Source organism: Leptopilina heterotoma, unplaced genomic scaffold (genome assembly GCF_015476425.1).
Source record: "Leptopilina heterotoma isolate Lh14 unplaced genomic scaffold, ASM1547642v1 Lhet_81, whole genome shotgun sequence".
Taxonomy (NCBI): Eukaryota; Metazoa; Arthropoda; class Insecta; order Hymenoptera; family Figitidae; genus Leptopilina; species Leptopilina heterotoma.
The window spans coordinates 4,015,543-4,036,927 of NW_025111185.1; the positions used below are offsets into that span (position 1 = coordinate 4,015,543).

Below are 21,385 nucleotides of genomic sequence, written 5' to 3' on the forward strand. Positions count from 1 at the left end.
TCGATTTTTAAAGTGCGAAAAATAACTATAAACAAATCTTTCAAAAATAATTTTTGAATCACTTTTTTAAGATATAATTAAATTTTTCAAATCTATCTGTAAAAAAAATCTTTTTGAATAATTGAAATTTTCTAAAATTTAATTGAAAATAATTAATTTTTTTTCAAGTATTTTGTTACAATTTTGGAAAATCAACGTTTGAAGAATTTTAATTGAAAATTTTAAAAATAAGTTGAATTATCAAAAATGGTAATGAAAAATCTTTAAATGTAAAATTTAAAAATGAACATTAATGAAAATTGGCTTCTAATTTTTTAAAATTCAATATTTTCTATATTTTTAATTGCATTTTTCCGAAAATTCAAATACACACGAAAAATAATATTTTAGAATTATTTTTAACATTTTAGAGAAAAAAAATTGTGTTAAGAATTTTTAATTAAAATTCATCAAAAAATTAATTCGTTTTTTTAAATTATAGGTACAAAAATTCTTTTAAGAAATTCAATTATTTTCATAAAATTACTTTAAAATATTTTTAAAAACTAATTCTTAGAATTGTTTTATCAAAATTTTTTGATTCAATTTCGAACAAAATGAATAAAAATTTATAAAAATTTAATTTTTTAGACTGTAAAAAGAATTTTGTTAGGGAAAATAGTTTTAATAGGTATCAGTAAATTGTCAGGGAAATCGATAAACTAAAAATTGTGACCACCCTGGATTTTAAAATAAAAGAATTTTTTTTAAATGATTTTAATAAATAACTATTTATTATCGAAAACAAAGATTCTATACAATCTTGCCAGGTGAATTTTTAAATAAATGAGATTTTTATTAAGAGTTAAAAAAATATTTTAATCTAGAACATATTTTAAATTCTCTCCTCATACCAAAAAAAAATTGACAATTTGAAAACAATTTCATGCTATTTATATAAAACCATTAAATTGAACCCATAAATTAAAAAAATACAATGTGAATATAAAATTTAAAATTGGATTTAATTTTTTTTCTTTGTTAAAAATGAAATAGCTCCCAATTGTTTTGGAAAGCCCTTAAAAAGTTTGCTTAGGTTCTACTAGGTTTGTCGCTCATTATCGAAGTTCTTACAGTATTTGAGTCTTCCATTATGCTTGCTTTAAATGTATCTGCATCCTCCAAAGGCTCACCATTGATTGCACACGCTATTTTATCGTGTTCTAAGATAGTAACATGATTTCCTTCCAGCGTGTAAATCTCCACTTTGTCTCGTGTTATCTGCAAATGTTTCCAATTAAAGAATTATTATTAATGGCCTATCCCACGTGTTTTGATTTTCGAACAATTGTTTCATTGCATAATTTTTTATACACGAAAAATATTATATTACTGAAATTGAATTAAAAGTAAAATACGCACCGTTCGAAGACCGTAATCGTCTGAAATTTCACGAAGAGTTGGTTGCGATGGCTTGAGGAGAATAATTTGTGATCTGATAGGTGCTAATGTTGCATAGTTATAGGCTTGCAATGCTAATAGACGATTGTAAACAGCTGTACAAATATTTCTTTGATCTTCTGGCGCGACATTCATTATTGGATTATTGGGCACTTCATTGGTTAATACCTCCAATTTTTGATACCAATTTGTACATTTTTCCAATTTGACGAGAAACTGAAATTGAAAATGAATTATTATTGAGAATTAGTTATTCGGAGAATGAAACATTTTAAGAGCATAATGAGAAAATTGTTTACTTCGCCACTTAAATTCGGTGCCATTATGTCCATTAAACCTAAAAGGAAGTTTGTTTCCAATTCTCCCTTGTGAGTGGAAGGAAGTTGTTGTTCAACGAGTTTTTTCATAATTTCCGGGGAACCGTCAATAAGTACTATTCTGCCGGTAAAACCTTCGTTTTCTAATAACCTGGCAAGCTCTATCGTTACGACGCATCCAAACGAGTAGCCTACCAGGACAAAATCTCTACGATTCTTCGATCTCTCGAGTACAATCTAAAAATAGTAGAGATGGTAAAATAAGTTACTGAGTAGATAATTTTTATGTAGAGTTTACTCACGGGTAATAGTTGCTTAGCCATCTCAATTATGGAAAGTTCCGTTTTCATATTCTTGACAAGTTGCAGGCAAATAGCTCGTGATTTCATCTTTTCAGTGAGTGGTTTAAATACAGCTCCATAACCTTCGATTCCAGGAATGAGGTAAACTTCCTGTCTGCCTGGTTCATTCTTTGATGGTAATTCGTAAGCTTCGTCTTGATTGAGATCACCGGTACCCAAGACACGGATTAAGAGTCTCATTCCGGCGATTGATTCTGTATTTTTATTTTTATCCTTGGCGGCTGCGAGTTTCTTCTCGGTTTCCTGATCCTGACTTGCCATTTGTACGAGTTTGGCGAAATTAAGACTACGAATATCTTGAGCCGTGAGGAAGACTTCGAATTCTCTCTCTAGTGTTTGCTTGATCTCGACAGCCATCATTGAATCCATGCCCAACTCGGCTAAGGAAGTTTGTTGACTCACGGTTTTCAGGTCCTTCAGACCCATTATATTGAGGACAGCGTCGACAATGTTTGTCGCTCCAGCGCCTCCTGCTCTTTTCTCCGCGACAACCATACTCGCGACAATAGGTTTATCTTGTCGTAGAAAACCATCAAGTTCCTTCAGACAAGATAGAATGGTCTGTTGGAGAGTTCCACCGATGACTAATTCCTTGTGGTCCTCCTGCATTTCTGCCACGAGACCAACATCTCCCACTGCGCCCCATTCGACGGCCAAAGCAGGTAAACCTTCAGCGTGACGCCTCTCGCAAATCCTCTCCATGACGGAGTTGGACATTCCATAATTCGACTGTCCGGCATTACCACGACCGCAAGATACTGATGAAAATACAACAAAGTGACGCAATTTCGGACACATTTTTCTCGACAGTTCATCTAGTAGTTTTGTACTCCAAGCCTTTGATCTGAAGGACTCCTCAAAGGTCTCGGCTGTTTGATTTTCCCATAGACTGTCTTTCAAAACTACTGCCAGATTGAAAATTGCATCAATTGGTCCAAGTTCAGCTGCAGTTTTGAGAATTGATTGACAATCTTCTCTCTTTGATGCGTCTTTTCCTGGGACGATGACAACTCTCACTCCATAGCTTCTCCACAGTTCTACTCGCATACGTTGGTAACCGTTTCTTATTCCTGTTCGAGACGTCAACACCAAGTTCTCTGCTCCTCGGAGTACTAGCCAATCGGCTAATTCTAATCCAAATCCACCTAGACCTCCAAGAAGAATATAACTGCAACCTTTCAAACAGTGATATCTGGGCAGAGCTGGAACCAGACCATCCACTGGATCTTCCTCTTCGCATACTTTTATCATCACCTAAAACAAATTTCAAATTAAATTAAAGACAGGCTTCGCACTCATCTACTAAAACCTACTATTTACTACTTTTTTACGTTATGCTACTATTTGGGTACGTTTTCTAGATTTCACCCACTAAAAGCTCCTATTTCTGTTTTTTTTCTTTTGAGAATTTCCACTACTTTAAATTCTCTAATACTAGAAATCAAAAAACTATTCGAAAAAATTGTAATCGAATTCTTTAAAACGATTCAATTATTTTCAAAAAATATTCGAAATTCAATTATTTTCAATATCTAGTATTTTCATAAAATTTCGCAAAAGAATTCAATTATTAAAAAAAGAAAATGATAATATTCATCCCAAATTCGATTATTTTCAGAAATAATAAAATTTCCACTGGAATTCAATTAATTTAGAATATCATTTTCAACAACATTTCAAAAAATCAGATATTTAACAAAATTTTTATACAATTCTTCAAAATAATTTAATTATTTTCACTAATAATAACATTTTTTATGGAAATTCAATTATCTAAAAAAATTTGATAAAATTCTAAGCAAGAATTCAATTATTTTCATAAATAATAATAATAATTGAAAAAAATCAGAGATGAGCCTTTTTCGAAATTCACGATTCAATTTTAATTCAAGTTTTTTGAAGTAATTAAAATTATTCTTTTAGATTTTAATAAAATTCTTACCAAGAATTCAATTATTTATTTACCTAAATAATTTTTCAAAAGAATTCAATTCTGTCGATAAATAACAAAATTATTCCCGAAAATTCAATTATTTTGAGGCATTTTAATAAAATTCTTTGCAAAATTCAATTATTTTCATAAATAACAACATTCATCAGAAGAATTCAATTATTTTTAAAAGTAATAAATTTCTTCTTGAAAATTCAATTATTTAAAAAAAATTCTAATAAAATCGTTCACAAGAATTCAATTATTTTCAACAAAATTTAATAAAAAACCACACAGACATTTTATTATTGTCAAAAATTTTAATAGAAATCATTGTAGAATTTTATTATTTTTGGAAATTTTTGCAATTAAATGATTTTCAATATCTACTATTTTCATAAAATTTCTAAACAAAATTCAATATTATTTAAAAAATTTTTTGTAAAAATCTTCTTAAGAATTCAATTCTTTTCATGAATAATAAAAATTTCTCAGGAAATCAATCAATTAAGGGTCCCCCACTACTAAATACCGGGCATCACTAAATGATTCTAAATAATCAAATAAGCGACAGCACGGTATTTGACGTCACAGATTCCCTTTCCCTTTGCCCCCCGAAACCCCTTGTCAACTCAACTCACTAATGACTGCACTGTTCAGAACTGCACTATTGAAAGATCCTACTGTATTTAAGTTTTTTCATGAATAATGAAATTCGTTGCAGGAATTCAATTTATTAACAGGATGAGAATGAAGTAAATATTTTTGATGAAAATTTAGAAAAAGTCAGGAAAATAAAATATAGAATGGAATTTTTGTCAGTTTTGTGAAGTGTCTAAAAAGAGTTTTTTTGGTCGTCAAGTTTAATTTTTTGATAGCTACCTTTTTACTACTTTTTTAAAATTAATTATCGAGTCAGAAGTCTGTAAAAACTACAAGCAACAAATAGATAAGTTAATTTGAAAAAATTACCTTGCCAATATGTTTTCCCGCTGCCATGTACCTGAAAGCAGCTTCCACTTGATCCTTCGGAAACACAGTCCTCGTCAATGGTTTTATAGCACCCGAACGTAAATATTTATCCACAAGATGTTTCAACTCAATTTTCCTTTCATCAGGAGAATCAAACATATTATCCAACATCACACCCTGAAAACTGATCTCCTTTAAGAAATTTTCCATTCCCAGCGGATTATTCGCCACAAGATCAAACTTTCCAATCTCCAAGAAGCGACCATTGTCAGCCAAGCAACGCACAGAAGCGAGTAATTTCTCCTCAGCCAACGAATTCAGAACAATATCAACACCACGACCATCGGTCTGTTGGAAAATCATGTACTCAAAACTTGTGTCACGAGAATTACCGATATGATCGTCAGGAATTTGTGGAAAGTGTTCTCTAATGAATTTCCGTTTTTCCGGTGTTCCAACAGTGGTGAAAACTTCACAACCCTCATAAAGAGCGAGATTTATAGCCGCTTGGCCAACACCACCGGTACCAGCGTGTATCAAGACCTTATCGCCTTTCTTCATCTTTCCACTCAAATAAAGCGCATAGACGCAAGTGCCATAAACGCAAGGAACTGTTGCCGCATCTTCTAAACTCCAATTGTGGGGAACTTCCCAACAGAGATTTCTGTCTATCACACGCATATTAGAGAGGCACCGGCTGTTCAACATGCCCATAATTCGTTGGCCTTTGGGATCAATGCCAGAGTATTCAAATCCAATGACGCAATCTTGTAATTGCCTGGTTTTTGCCACAACTTCTACGGCTAGTTTTCCAGTGGCCAGCATAATATCTCGGAAATTTAAAGGAGCGTAGACGATTTTAACTAGATCGTCGTGTTTGAAACCCGGTGGATGTGGTCCTTCGAGCCATGACAGGGAACTTAAATCTCCTCTCACCAATTGATTCATCCACAAGTGACGGATGAGTTTCGGTTCTACTGGTGGTAACTGCAAGTGTCTGGAAAAAACGAAAATTATTCAATATTTCAATCTTGACATGAAATTCATTTTAATTCATTTTAATCAGGATTGCCACAATTTAATTTTCTTTTTTCCTGACTTTTCCCTGATTTTCAGACAACATTTTCACTCTGTCCGGTCCCTAAGGAATATTCTGATTCACTCTAAAAATTGTTTAATAATCAAAAAATGTTCTAGGTATTACATTTATTCACGAATTTCTTTAATTGTAAAATTATTCGAAACCATCAATAACTTGTTTTTGAATAAATATTTAATCAATAAAATAAATAAATATTAATATAAATATAATAATATAATATAATAATAATAATAATAATAATAATAATAATAATAATAATAATAATAATAATAATAATAATAATAATAATATTATATAATATTATATTATATATTATTAATATATTTTAAATATTTAATATTTTTATTTTTTTTTATTATTAAAGATATTAATAAGATAGGAATTAAGATGTTCAAAACATTCAAATTCAAATCTTTTTGAAATTCAATAACTTATAATAATTAAAGATGACCGAGTGATAAAATAATTATTTTTTTGTTATAAGAAAATTGTTAGCTGTAAATACTTCAAAAATCATTTTCATTATTTAAATTCAATTATTATTACCCAGAATGTTGAACTAAAATTCTTCCTTAAATCAATTATTATTTTTAATATTTTTTTGACAAATTTCTTTGAGAATTTTCAAATCCTTCCATTTCCTAAAATCAATTTTATAAAATTTTGATTATTCGGAAATTCTTCAATTAAATATTTCATAAAAAATAAAAACATTAAATAATTTCAACAGAAAAAATTCAATTAAACAATTTCAAAAAAGTTGTTAGTTGAAATTATGAATAATTCAGATTTTCAAAGATTTTAATTTGAAACCTTTTCAAAAATTCAATTATTTCTCAAAATTCACGCTATAATGCTTTTAATATTTAATTATTATCTAAAATTTTAACTGACATTCATTTTTAAATTAATTTTTATTAGAAAATTCCTCGAGAATTCAATTATTTAAATAAAAAAAAAATTAATTTTTTAAATAATTTAATGATTTTTAAAATTCAATTCTTTCGACGAATTTAAATAAAATTTTTAAGAATAATTACATTTTTCAAGCAATTCAATTAAAATAATATTAAAAATATTTGATATTCTGCGATGAGTTTATTATTAATGAAGATAATTGAATTCTTTAAAATAATTTTATCAAAATTTTTGAAAATAATTGATTTCTTTCAAGAAATTTATGAAAATTTTTAGAAAGTAATTGAATTCTTATTAAGAATTTCATTATTTAAGGAAATAATTGAATTCTTGTGAAGAATTGTATTAAATTTTTTTATAAAATTGAGTTTATTTGAAAAATTTGATTTAAATAGTAGATCTTGAAAATCATTAAATTTTTGAAAAATTTTGGAAATAATTGAAATTTTGTCAATAATTTTATTAAAATTTTTGAAAATAATTGAATGTTAGAGTAGAATTTTATTCTTGATAATAATAATTTAAATTTTGACAAGAAATTTTTAAAATTTTTAACATAGTAATTATGTTTAAAAATTCAATTATTGAATTTCTGCGAAGAATTTTATGACTTTTGAAAGTTCATCTATTAATGAAAATTGTAAATGCAACTCTATTAAAATTCAATCAATTTTGAAATATTTAAGTAAATTATTCAAACAAAAAATACACCAAAATTCATCATTTTCTTATGAATTCTAAAAATTAAATTTTTTCCAGTACTTTTAATAAAAATTCCTGACCTTCCCCTGAGCAATTTTACTTTCCCTGACTTTTCTCTGAATTCCCTCAATTTCCTGACCTGTGGCAACCCTGTTTTAATTATTTCTATTAATTCACCTGTAAGAACCCCAACAATTTCCAGGACGTAGAACATTAACCGACAAGTCCATTTTCAATTGTTTCAAATAGAACGGATTATTTATAGAGAATTCAGGAGCTTTTGAATCTTGTATTAATACACCTCTGACAATTTCACCGCCTGGCTCTTTGGTCAAACAGTTAACAAGTCCAACTAATCCCGATTCAAAATCTCCTTCCGCCACGATAACAACTCTCAAATTTCCACTGAAATCCTTCTCAGCCTCAGCTTTTAGTGTCTTTTTCATTTCCTCAACCCAAGAGAATTCGCTGTTGTTTATTTTTATTACAGATGAATATTTAATGAGTCTGTCTCGTTTACGAAGTAAAACTACAACACCTTTCTCGGTCTTTTTCTCGAGTACGATATCTGCATCATTATTCTCGGTAGAGTCGGGAATAATTGCATCATTTGATTCACAGCTGATTACAAAACCCCCATCTTTCACGGCGAAGAGCAATTTCTTTAAATCTTCGGTTTTGTTTTTCGTAAAGAGTTGATGACCAATTGCAATCAAAGCATTTGCTTCGGTTGTTACTACTTTCTTTGGATCATTGAGAATAATATTGGTGAGAGCTTCATTTTCCTCGAAAGTTTTCGTAGTGCCGATGTTAACATCTGCTTGAATAAGAGGCATGTCACCGAGGGTTTCCAATATTTTTGGTGATACCAAATCATCGATGGAAATATTCTCATCGTCTGCTAATTCCACTGATTTTACTTTAATTCCCAAGTGACATTCAAGCGCAATGTGTGTTGCGATACGAATAGCCGTTTGGAACGGAATTTCAGCTCGATCACGATGAGCGATAAATTTGTATTCTTCGAGTACTGGCTCTCCGGCTGGCTTCCTTCGCGAGATGGCACTCGCCTTTAAACCTCTAACTTCAACTCCGCCGGAAACTAGAGCTGAGAAATCCTTGTATACGAAGACGGGAAATACTGAAAAATAAAATAACATTTTTTTTTGGTTCAAATCTTAGTGAGAAAGTAATTTTCTTACCTTTCTCTTCACCCATTGCTCGAATTTGATTTAAATGCACTTTGGTGTCGATCACAAGTTTCTGGATTCCTGTTGGAACGAAGAGTCCTCTGGTATCGGAACCTAAGATTTGCATCTGCAGCATGTTGTCCATAAAAGCAACCCAATTATTGGCCCAAGCGATGTGGCCCTTCTCTCCTTTTATCGAAGCACTTTTTATGCTGCGGAATAATCCAGAGTATTGATAACCACGAAGTCTCAACTCCTTGTATACATCTCTAGTCTGCATATCTTCATCCATCTCTAATTTGGGCGTTAGGTCAGGATTAATTCTCTCATCAGATGGATTTTGTGTCGCCCGGATAAATCCTGTCACGACTGCTACGCCGCCTTCGATTACTTCAAATCTTCCAGTACCTGAAATTATTTCAAAATTTTGAGTAAATACATCATTATTGCAAATTAATCAATTACTATGAATTTGACAATTTATTCAGAAACTGAAATCAATTACCCTTCTGTATCATGACCGTTAATTCAATGCTGCCCTCCTTTGGAATAGACGTCGCTCTCAAAAATTTAACATCCTCGAATACCACCGAAACTTCAGTGTACAATTCTCCTCTCATCATTCCAACGGTTTCCCAAGCAAGAGTCAAATATCCAGTAGCCGGGAAAAGATTTCTCCCGTCAATCACATGTCCAGACATGTATTCAAAGTCCTCATCGGAAAGAGTCACCTCAACTATTCTCTCTCCCGATACAATCTTCTCTTGCATTCGATAAGAAGTTACATACCAATCGTCGGAGTGCTCCCAACGAATAAGCGGCGAAATCATAGGAGTGCCACGACTAACTGGATATTGAACTTCAGGATAGATATTGTGTAACTCGGGTTGAAGACCAATATTGTACAATTTTCCGAGACCTTGAAGAAACATTTCTGCATTATCTTTATAGCCACGCTTAGTTAGAGCCACATTAACAACACTTGGAGCGAGTGATCTTCGCAGAATTGCCTGCAAAAGACCGTGCGGTGCAATCTCAATAGTCACTGCATCCCTAGAAATGGCGGCACTGGTTTCTTCGAAAAGTACTGAACTCAAGAGATTATTCGTGTGATATTCTGCCGACGACAATTGTGCGAGAGTCGAATTCCATTCACTTCTTGGTACTGACGAACTGAGCCATTTGTTGGAGCGTGCTTTTGGATTTGGAATCACCTTTTTCAAGTAGGCCAACAATTTTGGACCCATTGGAGCAATGTACTTGCTGTGGTAGGGAATATTGCTGCAGGGAACTTCCTTGGCGAAGATTTGATTCGCCTGGGCAAAAATTATAGAATTCAATGTTAATTACTCAAAAATAATAGAATTAAGTGCCAGTAATTCAGGACTCAAACTAGGTTCGTAAATCACGTAAAAGTCCGTTTTTTTGAAAAAAGGTCCCTAAAGTCCGTAATTTCATTCAAAAAAGATGAAAAGTTCGTAAATTGTACGATATAATTTTGAGAATTTTAGAGAAATTACAAATGATTGCAGAAATTCAATTATTTTCAAAAATTTTTTTAAATTCTCTTCAAAATTTCAATTATATCTTTAGAAATAATTAAATTCATCTTCGAAATTCAATTATTTTCAAAAATTTTCCTCAATTCAATGATTTTCAATATCTACTATTTTCATAAAATTTCAGAAAAGAATTCAATTATTTAAAAAAAAATTTAATAAAATTCTACACAAACTTTTAATTATTTTCAAAAAATAATATAAATTTCACAGAAATGTTATTATTTACAAATTTTTTTTATAAATTTCTTCTCAATCATTCAATTATTTTCATAAATACTAAAATTCTTAGAGGGATTCAATTATTTTCGTAAATAATAAAATTCTTTTTAGGAATTGAATTATTTTCATAAATAATAAAACTCATTGCAGATATTCAATTATTTTTAATACAATTTTAATCGAATTTCTGGAAAAAATTCTTAAAAATTTTATTAAAATTCGTCAAAAGAATTCAGTTATTTAAAAATTTATAGATAAAATTCTTTATTAGAATTCAATTTTAAGAAACATGCAATTATTCGATAAATTTTAATTTTTGTATTTAGTAGAATTTTCTCATAAACATTGACTTAAAAATGGATTTCAGTTAAAATTTTAGATTATAATTGAATTTTAAACGCATTAGAGCGTAAATTTTTAGAAATAATTGAATTTAAAAAATCTTTGAAAATTTGAATTTTTCATATTTTTAACTAACAATTCTGCGGAATTATTTTTTTTTCAGAAATTTTAATTGCGGATTTTTTTTTTAACTATTTAAATTTTTTAATTTAACTAAACAATTTACGAATAGGTAATTGAAATTTTGTAAAATTGAATTATAAACGAATGAATTTAAAAATTCTTAAAGAACTTTTTCAAAAATTATTAAAAATAATGGATTTATAGAAGATGTTTAGTTAAAAACACAAAAAAAATTTAATTTTGTAAACGTTACAAATTATTGCAAAAATTTAATTATTTTCAAAAGTAATAATATTCTTCGCAAAAATTAAATATCATTCAAAAGTAATAAAATTCTTCTTACGGATTCAATTATTTTCACAAATAATAAAACTTATTGCAGAATTTTAATTATTTTTAATACAATTTTAATCCAATTTCTCGAAAAATGTAATTATTCTTAAAAATTTTATTAAAATTCGTTAATAGAATTCAATTATTTGAAATCTTTTTGATAACGATTCTTTATGGGAATTGAATTTTAAGAAACATTCAATTATTCAATAAATTATTTATTTTTGTATTTAAATAATTAAATTCTAGTATAGAATTTTCTAATAAAAATTGATTTAAAAATTAGTTTCAGTTAAAATTTTAGATTATAATTGATTATTAAAAGCAATATATCGTGAATTTTTAAAAATAATTGAATTTTGAAATTAATTTTTTTGAAAAAGTTTAATTGCAGATTTTTTTTATATTATTTGAAGTTCTTATTTTCTAATATATATTTAATTGAAGAATTTACAAATAATTGAAATTTCGTAGAATTGAATATTGTAAAGAAATGTATTTGAAAATTGTCAAAGAACTTTTTCGAAAATTATTAAAAATAATCGATTTTAAGAAGAATTGTAGTTAAAAATTCTTTGTAAATAATAATTGAATTGTAAATGATTTTATTAATTTGCCATTTTTAATTAATATAAAACATGAAGATATGAAAAATTAAATTTATAGTTTTAAGTAAAATGTTCTCTTATTTGACTCGAACTGGTTATATGTTTGTCAGTAATTGGTCCGTAATTTTTCATTTTTGGCCCGTAAAGTCCGTATTTTTAAATACTTTCACTGGTTCGAGCCCTGGTAATTACTCTAAAGGAAAAGAAATAAAAATACTTGTACCACGAGGAAGCGGAATTAATTTAAACAGACCTGTAATTGGGCAACAAAATTTTTCATTGATTCCGCTGGTCCACTGATGGTCGCACTGTCTGATGAATTATGACAGGCAATTTCAATATCAGGAGGGCACAAATCCTTCAAATCTTCGTATCCCAAACCAACGGCGGCCATTGATCCTCTCACAACTTCAGTCTCAATAGAGGCGAGACCTCGGGAATAAGCACAAAGTACCATTTGTTCGGCAGTGAAGCATTTATCGGCGTAAGCGCAACCCAATTCTCCGACAGAATGACCGATTATATAGTCCGGTGTAATACCCACGGATGTCAGCAAATCAACCAAACCGATCTGAAATTGTTTGGTTTAATCGTTAAAAACAACGTTCTCACTCTCCTCTCAAGCGAGGATCACTCCTTCGCTTTCCAATCGAGTTCATCTTTACCTGGACAGTTGCAATTCCAACAAAAGAATTAAGAATATTGTCAAATATCTTCTTGTCCTTGCTTGTCAGAATATTGTAAATATCAACACCACGGGGTTTTAGAACAGCGTCACATTTTCGTACAGCTTCAGCGAAAATGGGGAAACGCATAAGTGCTTCTCCTGAAATTTAAAAAAAAATTGTGTTCTTCAATATAAATTCGTCTCATGTGCACAAATTTTTTAAGACAATTGCCAGGGTGGCCACATGTCAGTAAAGTTAGGAAAATGTCATGAAAACAACATTTTTGTCAGTAAAATCAGGGAAATGACAGGGAAAAAAAATTTTTGTCTGGGAAATTAAAGAAATTATCACTTTTTCCGACTTTTTTTCAAAAATTGCGAATTTTTCGACTTTTCTTTTAAATATTGCAACAAAATACCACATATTCTAATATAAAATGTAACTTATATCGATTTTTAAAGTGCGAAAAATAACTATAAACGAATCTTTCAAAAAATAATTTTTGAATCACTTTTTTAAGATATAATTAAATTTTTCAAATATATATCTGTAAAAAAAAAACTTTTTGAATAATTGAAATTTTCTAAAATTTAATTGAAAATAATTAATTTTTTTCAAGTAGGTATTTTGTTACAATTTCGTAAAATCAACTTTTGAAGAATTTCAATTGCAAATTTTGTAAATAATTGAATTATCAAAAATATTAATGAAAAATCTTTAAATGTAAAATTTAAAAATGAAAATTCGCTTCTAATTTTTTAAAATTCAATATTTTCAATATTTTTAATTACATTTTTCCGAAAATTCAAATACACACGAAAAATAATATTTTAGAATTATTTTTCACATTTTAGAGAAAAAATTATATTACAAAAATTCTTTTAAGAAATTCAATTATTTTTAAAAAATTACATTAAAATATTTTTAAAAACTAATTCTTAGGATTTTCTTTATCAAAATTTTTTGATTCAATATCGAACAAAGTGAATAAAAATTTATAAACATTTACTTTTTTAGACTTATTAAAAAATTATAAATATTTATAGTTAAAATTCTTCAAAAATTTGATTATTTTTATTCATATTCTTCAAGAATTAAATTATTTTTAAAAGATTTTATCAAATTTCAGTTGTTTGGAAATTTTTCAATTCTATATCATTAAAATCTTTAAAAAATTATTGAAATATAGTTTTTTAAAAATTAATTGTAAAAATTTCTTTATTATAATTTTTTGAAAATATTTTACCTTAATAACTTAAGCACGGACAGTTACAATTATTATAAATAATCGAGTTTTTGTATTTAAATAATAATTGGATTCTAGAAGAACTTTCGAAAAATCATTTAAAATAATTTATTTAGAAATGAAGTTAAGTTGAAAATTCTAGAAAATAATTGAATTCACGTCTCGTAATTATTTGATAGATGAAAGATGATTTACCCATTCCAGGCCATTGGGAACCCATTCCGGCGAAGACGAACCAAACGGGTCGTTTATTGCCCGGGAAATGTTGAATTTCTTTAATCGGACTGCTTCCAACGTCTTTTCCTCCCATTATGGAATATCCTCTATACAAATGACTCGGAATGTCCTCAGAATGAATATCATGAAGCAGTCTCACGTGCTCGACATCTACCGGACGGCTTTCGATCTTTCGAAAATTTCAAATATACAATATTAATATTTTGTTTAAAAGTTCATTAAAATTTTTTTTTTGAATTCTGTCAGCGATACCAAAAGATTTGACAATTTTGAATCAGATCGCCTAAAGAAAAATTCAAGAAAGCTCATTTTAGTTATTTGACAACTTATCTGAATGATAAAAGAAATTTTTACAAGTATATAATTTAAATAATAAACATCTTAAACTTCTTTGTTTGGCCTGATGGCCAGATCGTATCTGGTAAGATTTTTAATAATTTGAATTTATTTTTCTAGTTTTAAACAAAAATTGCGTCTATGCAGAAATGCACAAAGAAAAGAATAAAAATAATAATGCACGAATAATTCGTGCGTTCTCTCCTATTAAGATTAAAAGATAAAATTTACGAAATTAATAATTAAGGTACTGATTAAAAATTTTGGCAAAGAATTTACATCATTCAGTAATGTGTGAACAGCTTCTTCGGTTCGTCCGGAAACAACAACGAGCCTAGGTAAATCATCCGGAGGTGCTCCATTGTTGACCTTCTCTTTTTGATTCGATCTAAGTAAAATGTGAGCGTTTGCTCCACCAAAACCAAAGGAATTAATTCCCACGTAGCCCAATTCCCAAGGTGTTAATTCGGTTATAACCTTGATGCGTCCATCTTCCAAGGCCTTTACACCTTCCCTCGGTTTATTGTAATGCAAATTTGGAGGAATAAAACCAGTTTCCATCGCAATGACCACCTAACGAATGTAAATAAATATTAAAAAATATAAACATGGAAAAATATTATTGTCTAATAACTAATTATTCGACAAATAGACAACCTTAGCGACCGAGCAGAGACCACTGGCAGGTTCAGAGTGTCCCATATTGGACTTGATGGAACCAATCTTCAACGGAGTTGTTCGTCCAGGACAGAAAACCTTTTCAAGAGCATTCACTTCTTCAGGATCTCCAACTTTTGTTCCAGTTCCATGGGCCTCTACGTAATTCAACATTGTCGGGGGAATTCCACAATCTTGATAAAATTCCTGCAGAAGGACACTTTGCATAACACTTGAGGGGAATGTGATTCCTTGTTCCTTGTAACCATCGCAATTTGTTTTAGCGTACACATAAGTTGCATAGACTCTCTTTGCATCCTTGGCCTTTTGCAGAAAAACTACGCTGATAGCTTCACTGCGAGTGTAACCATTCGCATCGACGTCGAATGATTTGCATCGTCCGTCAGGTGATAGGACACCTAAAGAAAAAAAAAGAAAAGTGAAAAAACCGAATTGGAAAATCGATTTTTCGATTCGAATTTAAAATTATTAAATAAAAATAAGTTTATGAAAATTATTATCAAAGTCTTCAGTATAGATTATTTTTTCTCTAAAATTATGTTTTTCTGTTAGTAGAAAAATACCAGCAAAAATTGAATTTCCAAGAAAAATAATATATTGAAAAGGCCAGTTTTATTTTATATACCAAGACGCGAAAATTGAAGGGATACGTAGGGGTGGAGACAAAGATTGGAGCCGCCGACAATTGCAGCATCACAAAGACCATCACGAATCGCTCTGTATGCATGTTCCATCGCAAATAAACTGGAGCTACAAGCTGAGTCGACAGTATAACTGGGACCATTGATTCCCAACCAGTAAGATATTCGGTTTGCAAGCATAGCTCGACTGCATCCTGTGATACCAAATCCATTTACCTGAAAAATTACAAATTTTCATATACTTAAAACTTTACATTTCTCTCATTGTCAGTAGAATTTTCCACTTTCGAGAAACGACAATTGTCAATAGAATTTTCCACTTTCGGAAAATGATAATAAAAACAAATAAAACTCCCTATTTGATTTAACAAGTCGATAATGTTGAGAATAAGTCGCGAGAGGTCAATGCTATTTAAATTCGAGCAGGAAACACGCATTATATCGCACAGTGTTGTTCGAAAATCCAGTCAAATTATTTCACGCATATATTTACATTCCATTAACAAAAATAAAATTAAAAATGTCTCATTGCATTAATTTTAAATAAGATAAATAAAATAAATTTTAAATAAATTCAAATTCGAAAAAATTATATGAATAATTAATTTGGAACAATGTGTGTGATTTTAAAAGAATATTTGAACTTTGACATTATTTTCTTTTAAGGAAACTAGTTGTTTGAACTAAATTGAAATAATTGACTAAACTGAATTGAAATAATTGACTAAACTGAATTGAAATAATTAACTAAACTAAATTGAAATAAATAACTGAACCAAACTAAAATAATTAACTGACTACATTAAATTAATATAATTAACTAAAATTGAATTAAAATGATTAATAATTTTACAAAAGTGGATTTTTTCGGAAACGAAAAATTATTTTCACCTGCAGTTTTTCGTAGAACCAAGTTTTTTCAGATTCGGAAAAACATGCGCCGATGAAGACACCTGTTCTGGTGCCACGCAATTTTCGAGGATTAACTCCAGCATCAATGACTGCCTCGTACGTGTGTTCCAACAGCATTCGGCACATTGGATCCATGGTGTGTGCCTGCTTGAAGTGAACTCCAAAGAAGACGGAATCAAATTTTCCAACATTATTCACTTTTCCAGTTCTTTGGGGAATTTCCGGATGATCTGAAAAAGAAATTTAATTTTTAATATTCGTAAATATCAGATTCATATTCAAAAATATATTCCTATTTCCAAATCTCAAAAAAATCAAAATATAAAAAAAAATATAAATTAATATTTAATTAAAAAGTAAAACTACTTCTTTAAAAAAATTTGTTGATTAGATTTACCAGAAGCTTCCAGAAGCAATTTTAATTTTACGTCTTTTGATGTAATCTTGATGTCACTTATTGACAAACTTTACATCAATAAACAATTAGCTCATTTTAATTTCAAAAGTAGGTTTGAGGCCGTTAAATTAAAATAGATTTAACGTCAAGACCTTTAATCCTTTTTTTAATTTTGCAAAATACAGAAATTAACAAATTGTACGTTTTACCAAAAAAACCATTTTTAGTACAAATAAAAAATTTATCTATTAAAATTGGAACTAAATTTAATAATTTATCAGTTATAATTTCAATAGATCAATATTTATTTTTATTAAAACTTTTCTTTGTTTAAAACGTGTAAAATTAATTAATCCTTTAATAGAAAAACATAAAAATAAATGAGGAGCAAATTTTCAAAAGCTGATAAATCCATTTTTAAAAAAATTGAGATAAACATAAATTTAATATTTTAAAGACCTTACAAATCGACCTGTCACTGTTAAATGTAAGAAAAAAATTTTATTAACAACGAATTTTTAATTTAAAAACTTTTTGACATAACCAAGATGACTTATAATTTTTATGTTTTTTATTTAAAAAAATTACCAAAACCTTTAAATCACTTAATTATGATAATGTTTAATTAAAATCAGAACGCCTTAAATATAAAAACATTGTTATAAGAATAAATTAATACAAATTTTTTAATTTAAAATTAACTATAGTGGTTATGTGAGAAAAGTCATTTGTTTCATTTTCTCGAAATAAGAAAATATGGATTTATCAAGTTTTGAAAACTTGCTCCTCAAATATATATATATATATATATATATATATATATATATATACATAAAATAATAAAAATAAATGTCGATCTATTGAAATTTATTATAACTACTAGCAAAGTCCTACGCGCGCGATGCGCGCGTGAATGATTTAAGGAATTATCACGGTAGCAATCTACCTATCTGCTTTCCACAGAAAAAATTTAATAATTTCAATTTATATTCTTGCATGTTTACAATAGTTATGATTTTTTAAAAAATCTCGGTATTTCAACTATATTATCATTTCCACGCCTCAGAAGCCATTTAAAAAAATTGCAAGAAGATCGAAGGCGGGGAAAGCAGTGATTTTTATTTTTTGTCACGGATTTTTCAGAAATCCTAAAATATAAAATAAATCAAAATCACTGCTTTCCCCGCCTTCGATATTCTTGCAAAATTTTTTAATGACTTCTAACATTAAAATAAATAATTAGCAAACGAAAAAAATTGCTTCCAAGGGGTGGAAATTATAATTTAGTTATTTAAATACCGAGATTTTTAGAAAATCCTCGAAAAATCAAAATTACTATTTTTCTTGCCTTGGATCCTTTTGCGATTTTTTAATGGCTTCTGTTATTAAAATAAATATAATTACCAAGTGAAAAAACATGCCTCTACTCAACTCAAGTTTCAAATGTAATTTTTATACATGTAATTTTCTCATGAAATCCCTCAAACATTTTTTAAGCTCATATAAATGTAATAAAATTCAAACTCAAAAGATTTAAATTATAATTTCTGCAAATATTTTAATTTTCATTCTTATGTTTCTAATAATGGTTGGGGTACAGTTTTTCTAAATCGTATTTTCTAAAATTTTTTTTTCTAATAAAGGTGAATTTCTAAAAAACTTTTTTCTAATAATAAAGGTGATTTTAAAATTTTCTGTCTTCTAATAAAGCTAATTTTCTAAAAATTTATTTTTCTAATAAAGGTAATTTTCAAAATTTTTTTTTTTTCTAACAATATTCTATTTTTTTAATCACGATCAATAAGTACATATGATTTAAAAATAAAATTTACGAAAATTTGTTAATTCTTTAAAAAAATACTTGATATTTCGTTAAAAAATTATAATAAAAAATAGAAATTATGCAAATTACTTAACAAAATTTTTAAATAATCTGGTTAAAAATCGTAATTAACAAATTATAGGGATTTTTTCCCTAAAGATATTTAAAATTTTCTAAAAAAATTTTTTATAAATATATTAACTTTGGAAATTTAAATGTAAAAATGATGCAAATTATTTTTTTTCAAAGAAGAATAGAATTTTGTTAACAAATTGTGATAAGAAATAGTAATTTTATAAAAAATTTTCTTCATTTTCAAAAAGAAACTTATAATTTTGTAAACAGAATTGTAATTGAGAAACAGAAAATTTAATCTTTATTTTTAAACAATTTTCTAATTTTTATCAAAATTATGGAATTTTAGAAATTTTAGGAAAATAAACGTTAGAAATTATAACTTTTTATAAAAACTTTTTTCAGAAAACAGATTTAATTAGAAATCGACTTTTTAGACAAAAAGGTGTAGAAAATACTTTTTTTAAAAATAGTGTTCGCCTACCCTAATAATTGTTAGTATTCATCCGAAAAATATATTTAATACATTGAAATGTTGATAATTGAAGGAAAGAAATGTTTAATAGAATTTATAAGTATTATTTTTTCTGAAATAAATAAAGTACCCGATTCTGCGTAACCGGAATGGCAAGAGTATCAAAAAATGTAAAAAATGCGGAATTTTTTTTGAAGTTTATTGAATTATCATTTTATAGGAGACTGAATTTACCAAAAGAAATAAAAATTCTAAAGATTTAATTGAAAAACACTATTTTAATCTAAAAAACATACTAAATATTTAAACTTCAAAATTTAAGTGTCTTTAATCAATTTATTTTTGTCAAACAAAAGTGGCAAATAAAATTCAGTTCACTAATTAAATTTATAAGAATTAACAAAATAATAGAGAATTCTTGAAAAAATTACATGTATTTACCATTTTTAACATCAGTTGAATATAGGCATGTCTTGATCATTTTTCTTTTATTTGTAAAAAAATTTCTTTGCATCAAGTGGTTATCACACATATGGGAATACTCTTAACCAAAATTTCTATCAAAACATTAATTACTATAGAAAAACAAAAGACGACATTTTCTGTTCACGGAATAGCAAATTATTATTATGTATTATGTATTATTAGTTCTAATTTTAAAAGATCAACATTTATTTTTATTAAAACTTGTTTTTTCATTAAAACATGCAAAATTAATTAATTTTTTAACAGAAAAACATAAAAATAAATATAAACATAAAAATAAAAATAAATGTTGATCTATTGAAATTAGATGTAATAAATTTAATAATTTATTAGTTCAATTAATTTTACAAGTTTTAACAAAAAAAAGTTGCAATAAAAATAAATATTGATCTTTTCAAATTAGAACAAATAAATTTAATAATTTATCAGTTCTAATTTCAATTAGATCAATATTTATTTTTATTAAAACTTTTTTTTAAACATGTAAAATTAACTAATATTTCTGTTTTAAGAAATTGAAAAGAAAATAATTTTCACAAAATTCGATAGAAAATAATTTTTGAAATTATTACTAATAAATTACTTTCACTGTAATTCTAAAACAAATTTTAACCCAATGAAATTTATTTCTACTCTTCGGAAAATTTTCCCTGTTTGAAATAATGAACAATAATTAATAAACGAAACGAAAGAAAAATTTCAATATTCATTGACAAAAAACTGACCCAATTTCCATCGTCGATCGTCGTCCGAAATAAGATCTACCTTATTGAACAAATTTTCCTTAAAATGTTTCACATCATCGGAATCGGGAAATCTTCCGGCGATACCGGAAATGACAATTTCCTCATCAGGACTTTCGGCAATGACTCGTTTGCCATTGCAAACGGTGGTTGTCGTTTTATTTTCGCTCATCTTTAATAGGCTGAATATCCAAAATGTATAGACCCGCCAAATGAGCACCACTAATTATTATATTCTCACTAATCACACCACATTAATTTTAAATGGAGAAAAAATTTTCCTTATTTTGCTTCTCTATTATATAATAGTCCGAGTAAGAATGAGAAAATTTTTAAACGTTCTTTTATAACAACGGATACCCCCACTTTAAAATCGAATGTGAAACTCCAAACCCCAATCTCCTTCAAACTTGGTAGCCATCGAAATTTAATACGAATCGACATTAACCCCAGAGTAGCCTTGCTCTGTTAATTAGAAATGCACTACAGGAAGCAATTGACTTTTTCTTTTAAAATAAATTCGAAAAAACAACATACATATATGTCAAA

At 28.0% G+C, this 21,385-nt stretch overlaps 1 protein-coding gene across 1 annotated transcript; it reads right to left on the bottom strand.

Annotated features, from left to right (window-relative positions):
• Window positions 1–740: 740 nt before the first annotated feature.
• LOC122511204 (fatty acid synthase) lies at window positions 741–21,170 on the bottom strand. The gene is made up of 16 exons (XM_043626317.1): window positions 20,819–21,170; window positions 16,818–17,068; window positions 15,911–16,142; window positions 15,265–15,683; window positions 14,887–15,180; window positions 14,230–14,440; window positions 12,786–12,946; window positions 12,374–12,691; window positions 9,439–10,249; window positions 8,946–9,341; window positions 7,921–8,884; window positions 5,022–6,018; window positions 2,060–3,373; window positions 1,740–1,994; window positions 1,402–1,656; window positions 741–1,260 (listed from the first exon to the last, which is right to left on the bottom strand). The coding sequence occupies exons 1-16, from the start codon at window positions 21,006–21,008 to the stop codon at window positions 1,072–1,074; spliced, it is 7,257 nt and encodes a 2,418-aa protein (XP_043482252.1). The 5' UTR covers window positions 21,009–21,170; the 3' UTR covers window positions 741–1,071.
• Window positions 21,171–21,385: the final 215 nt, after the last annotated feature.

What these genes read in the sequence shown, in the direction of transcription:
- LOC122511204 (XM_043626317.1), bottom strand. Translation starts at nt 21,008, where the DNA reads ATGAGCGAAAATAAAACGACAACCACCGTTTGCAATGGCAAACGAGTC. An exon ending in GTCTCTGCTCGGTCGCTAAG is followed by an intron (nt 15,181 to 15,264) that starts GTTGTCTATTTG and finishes TACATTCGTTAG; the next exon opens with GTGGTCATTGCGATGGAAAC. An exon ending in TTGGAATTGCAACTGTCCAG is followed by an intron (nt 12,692 to 12,785) that starts GTAAAGATGAAC and finishes AAACAATTTCAG; the next exon opens with ATCGGTTTGGTTGATTTGCT.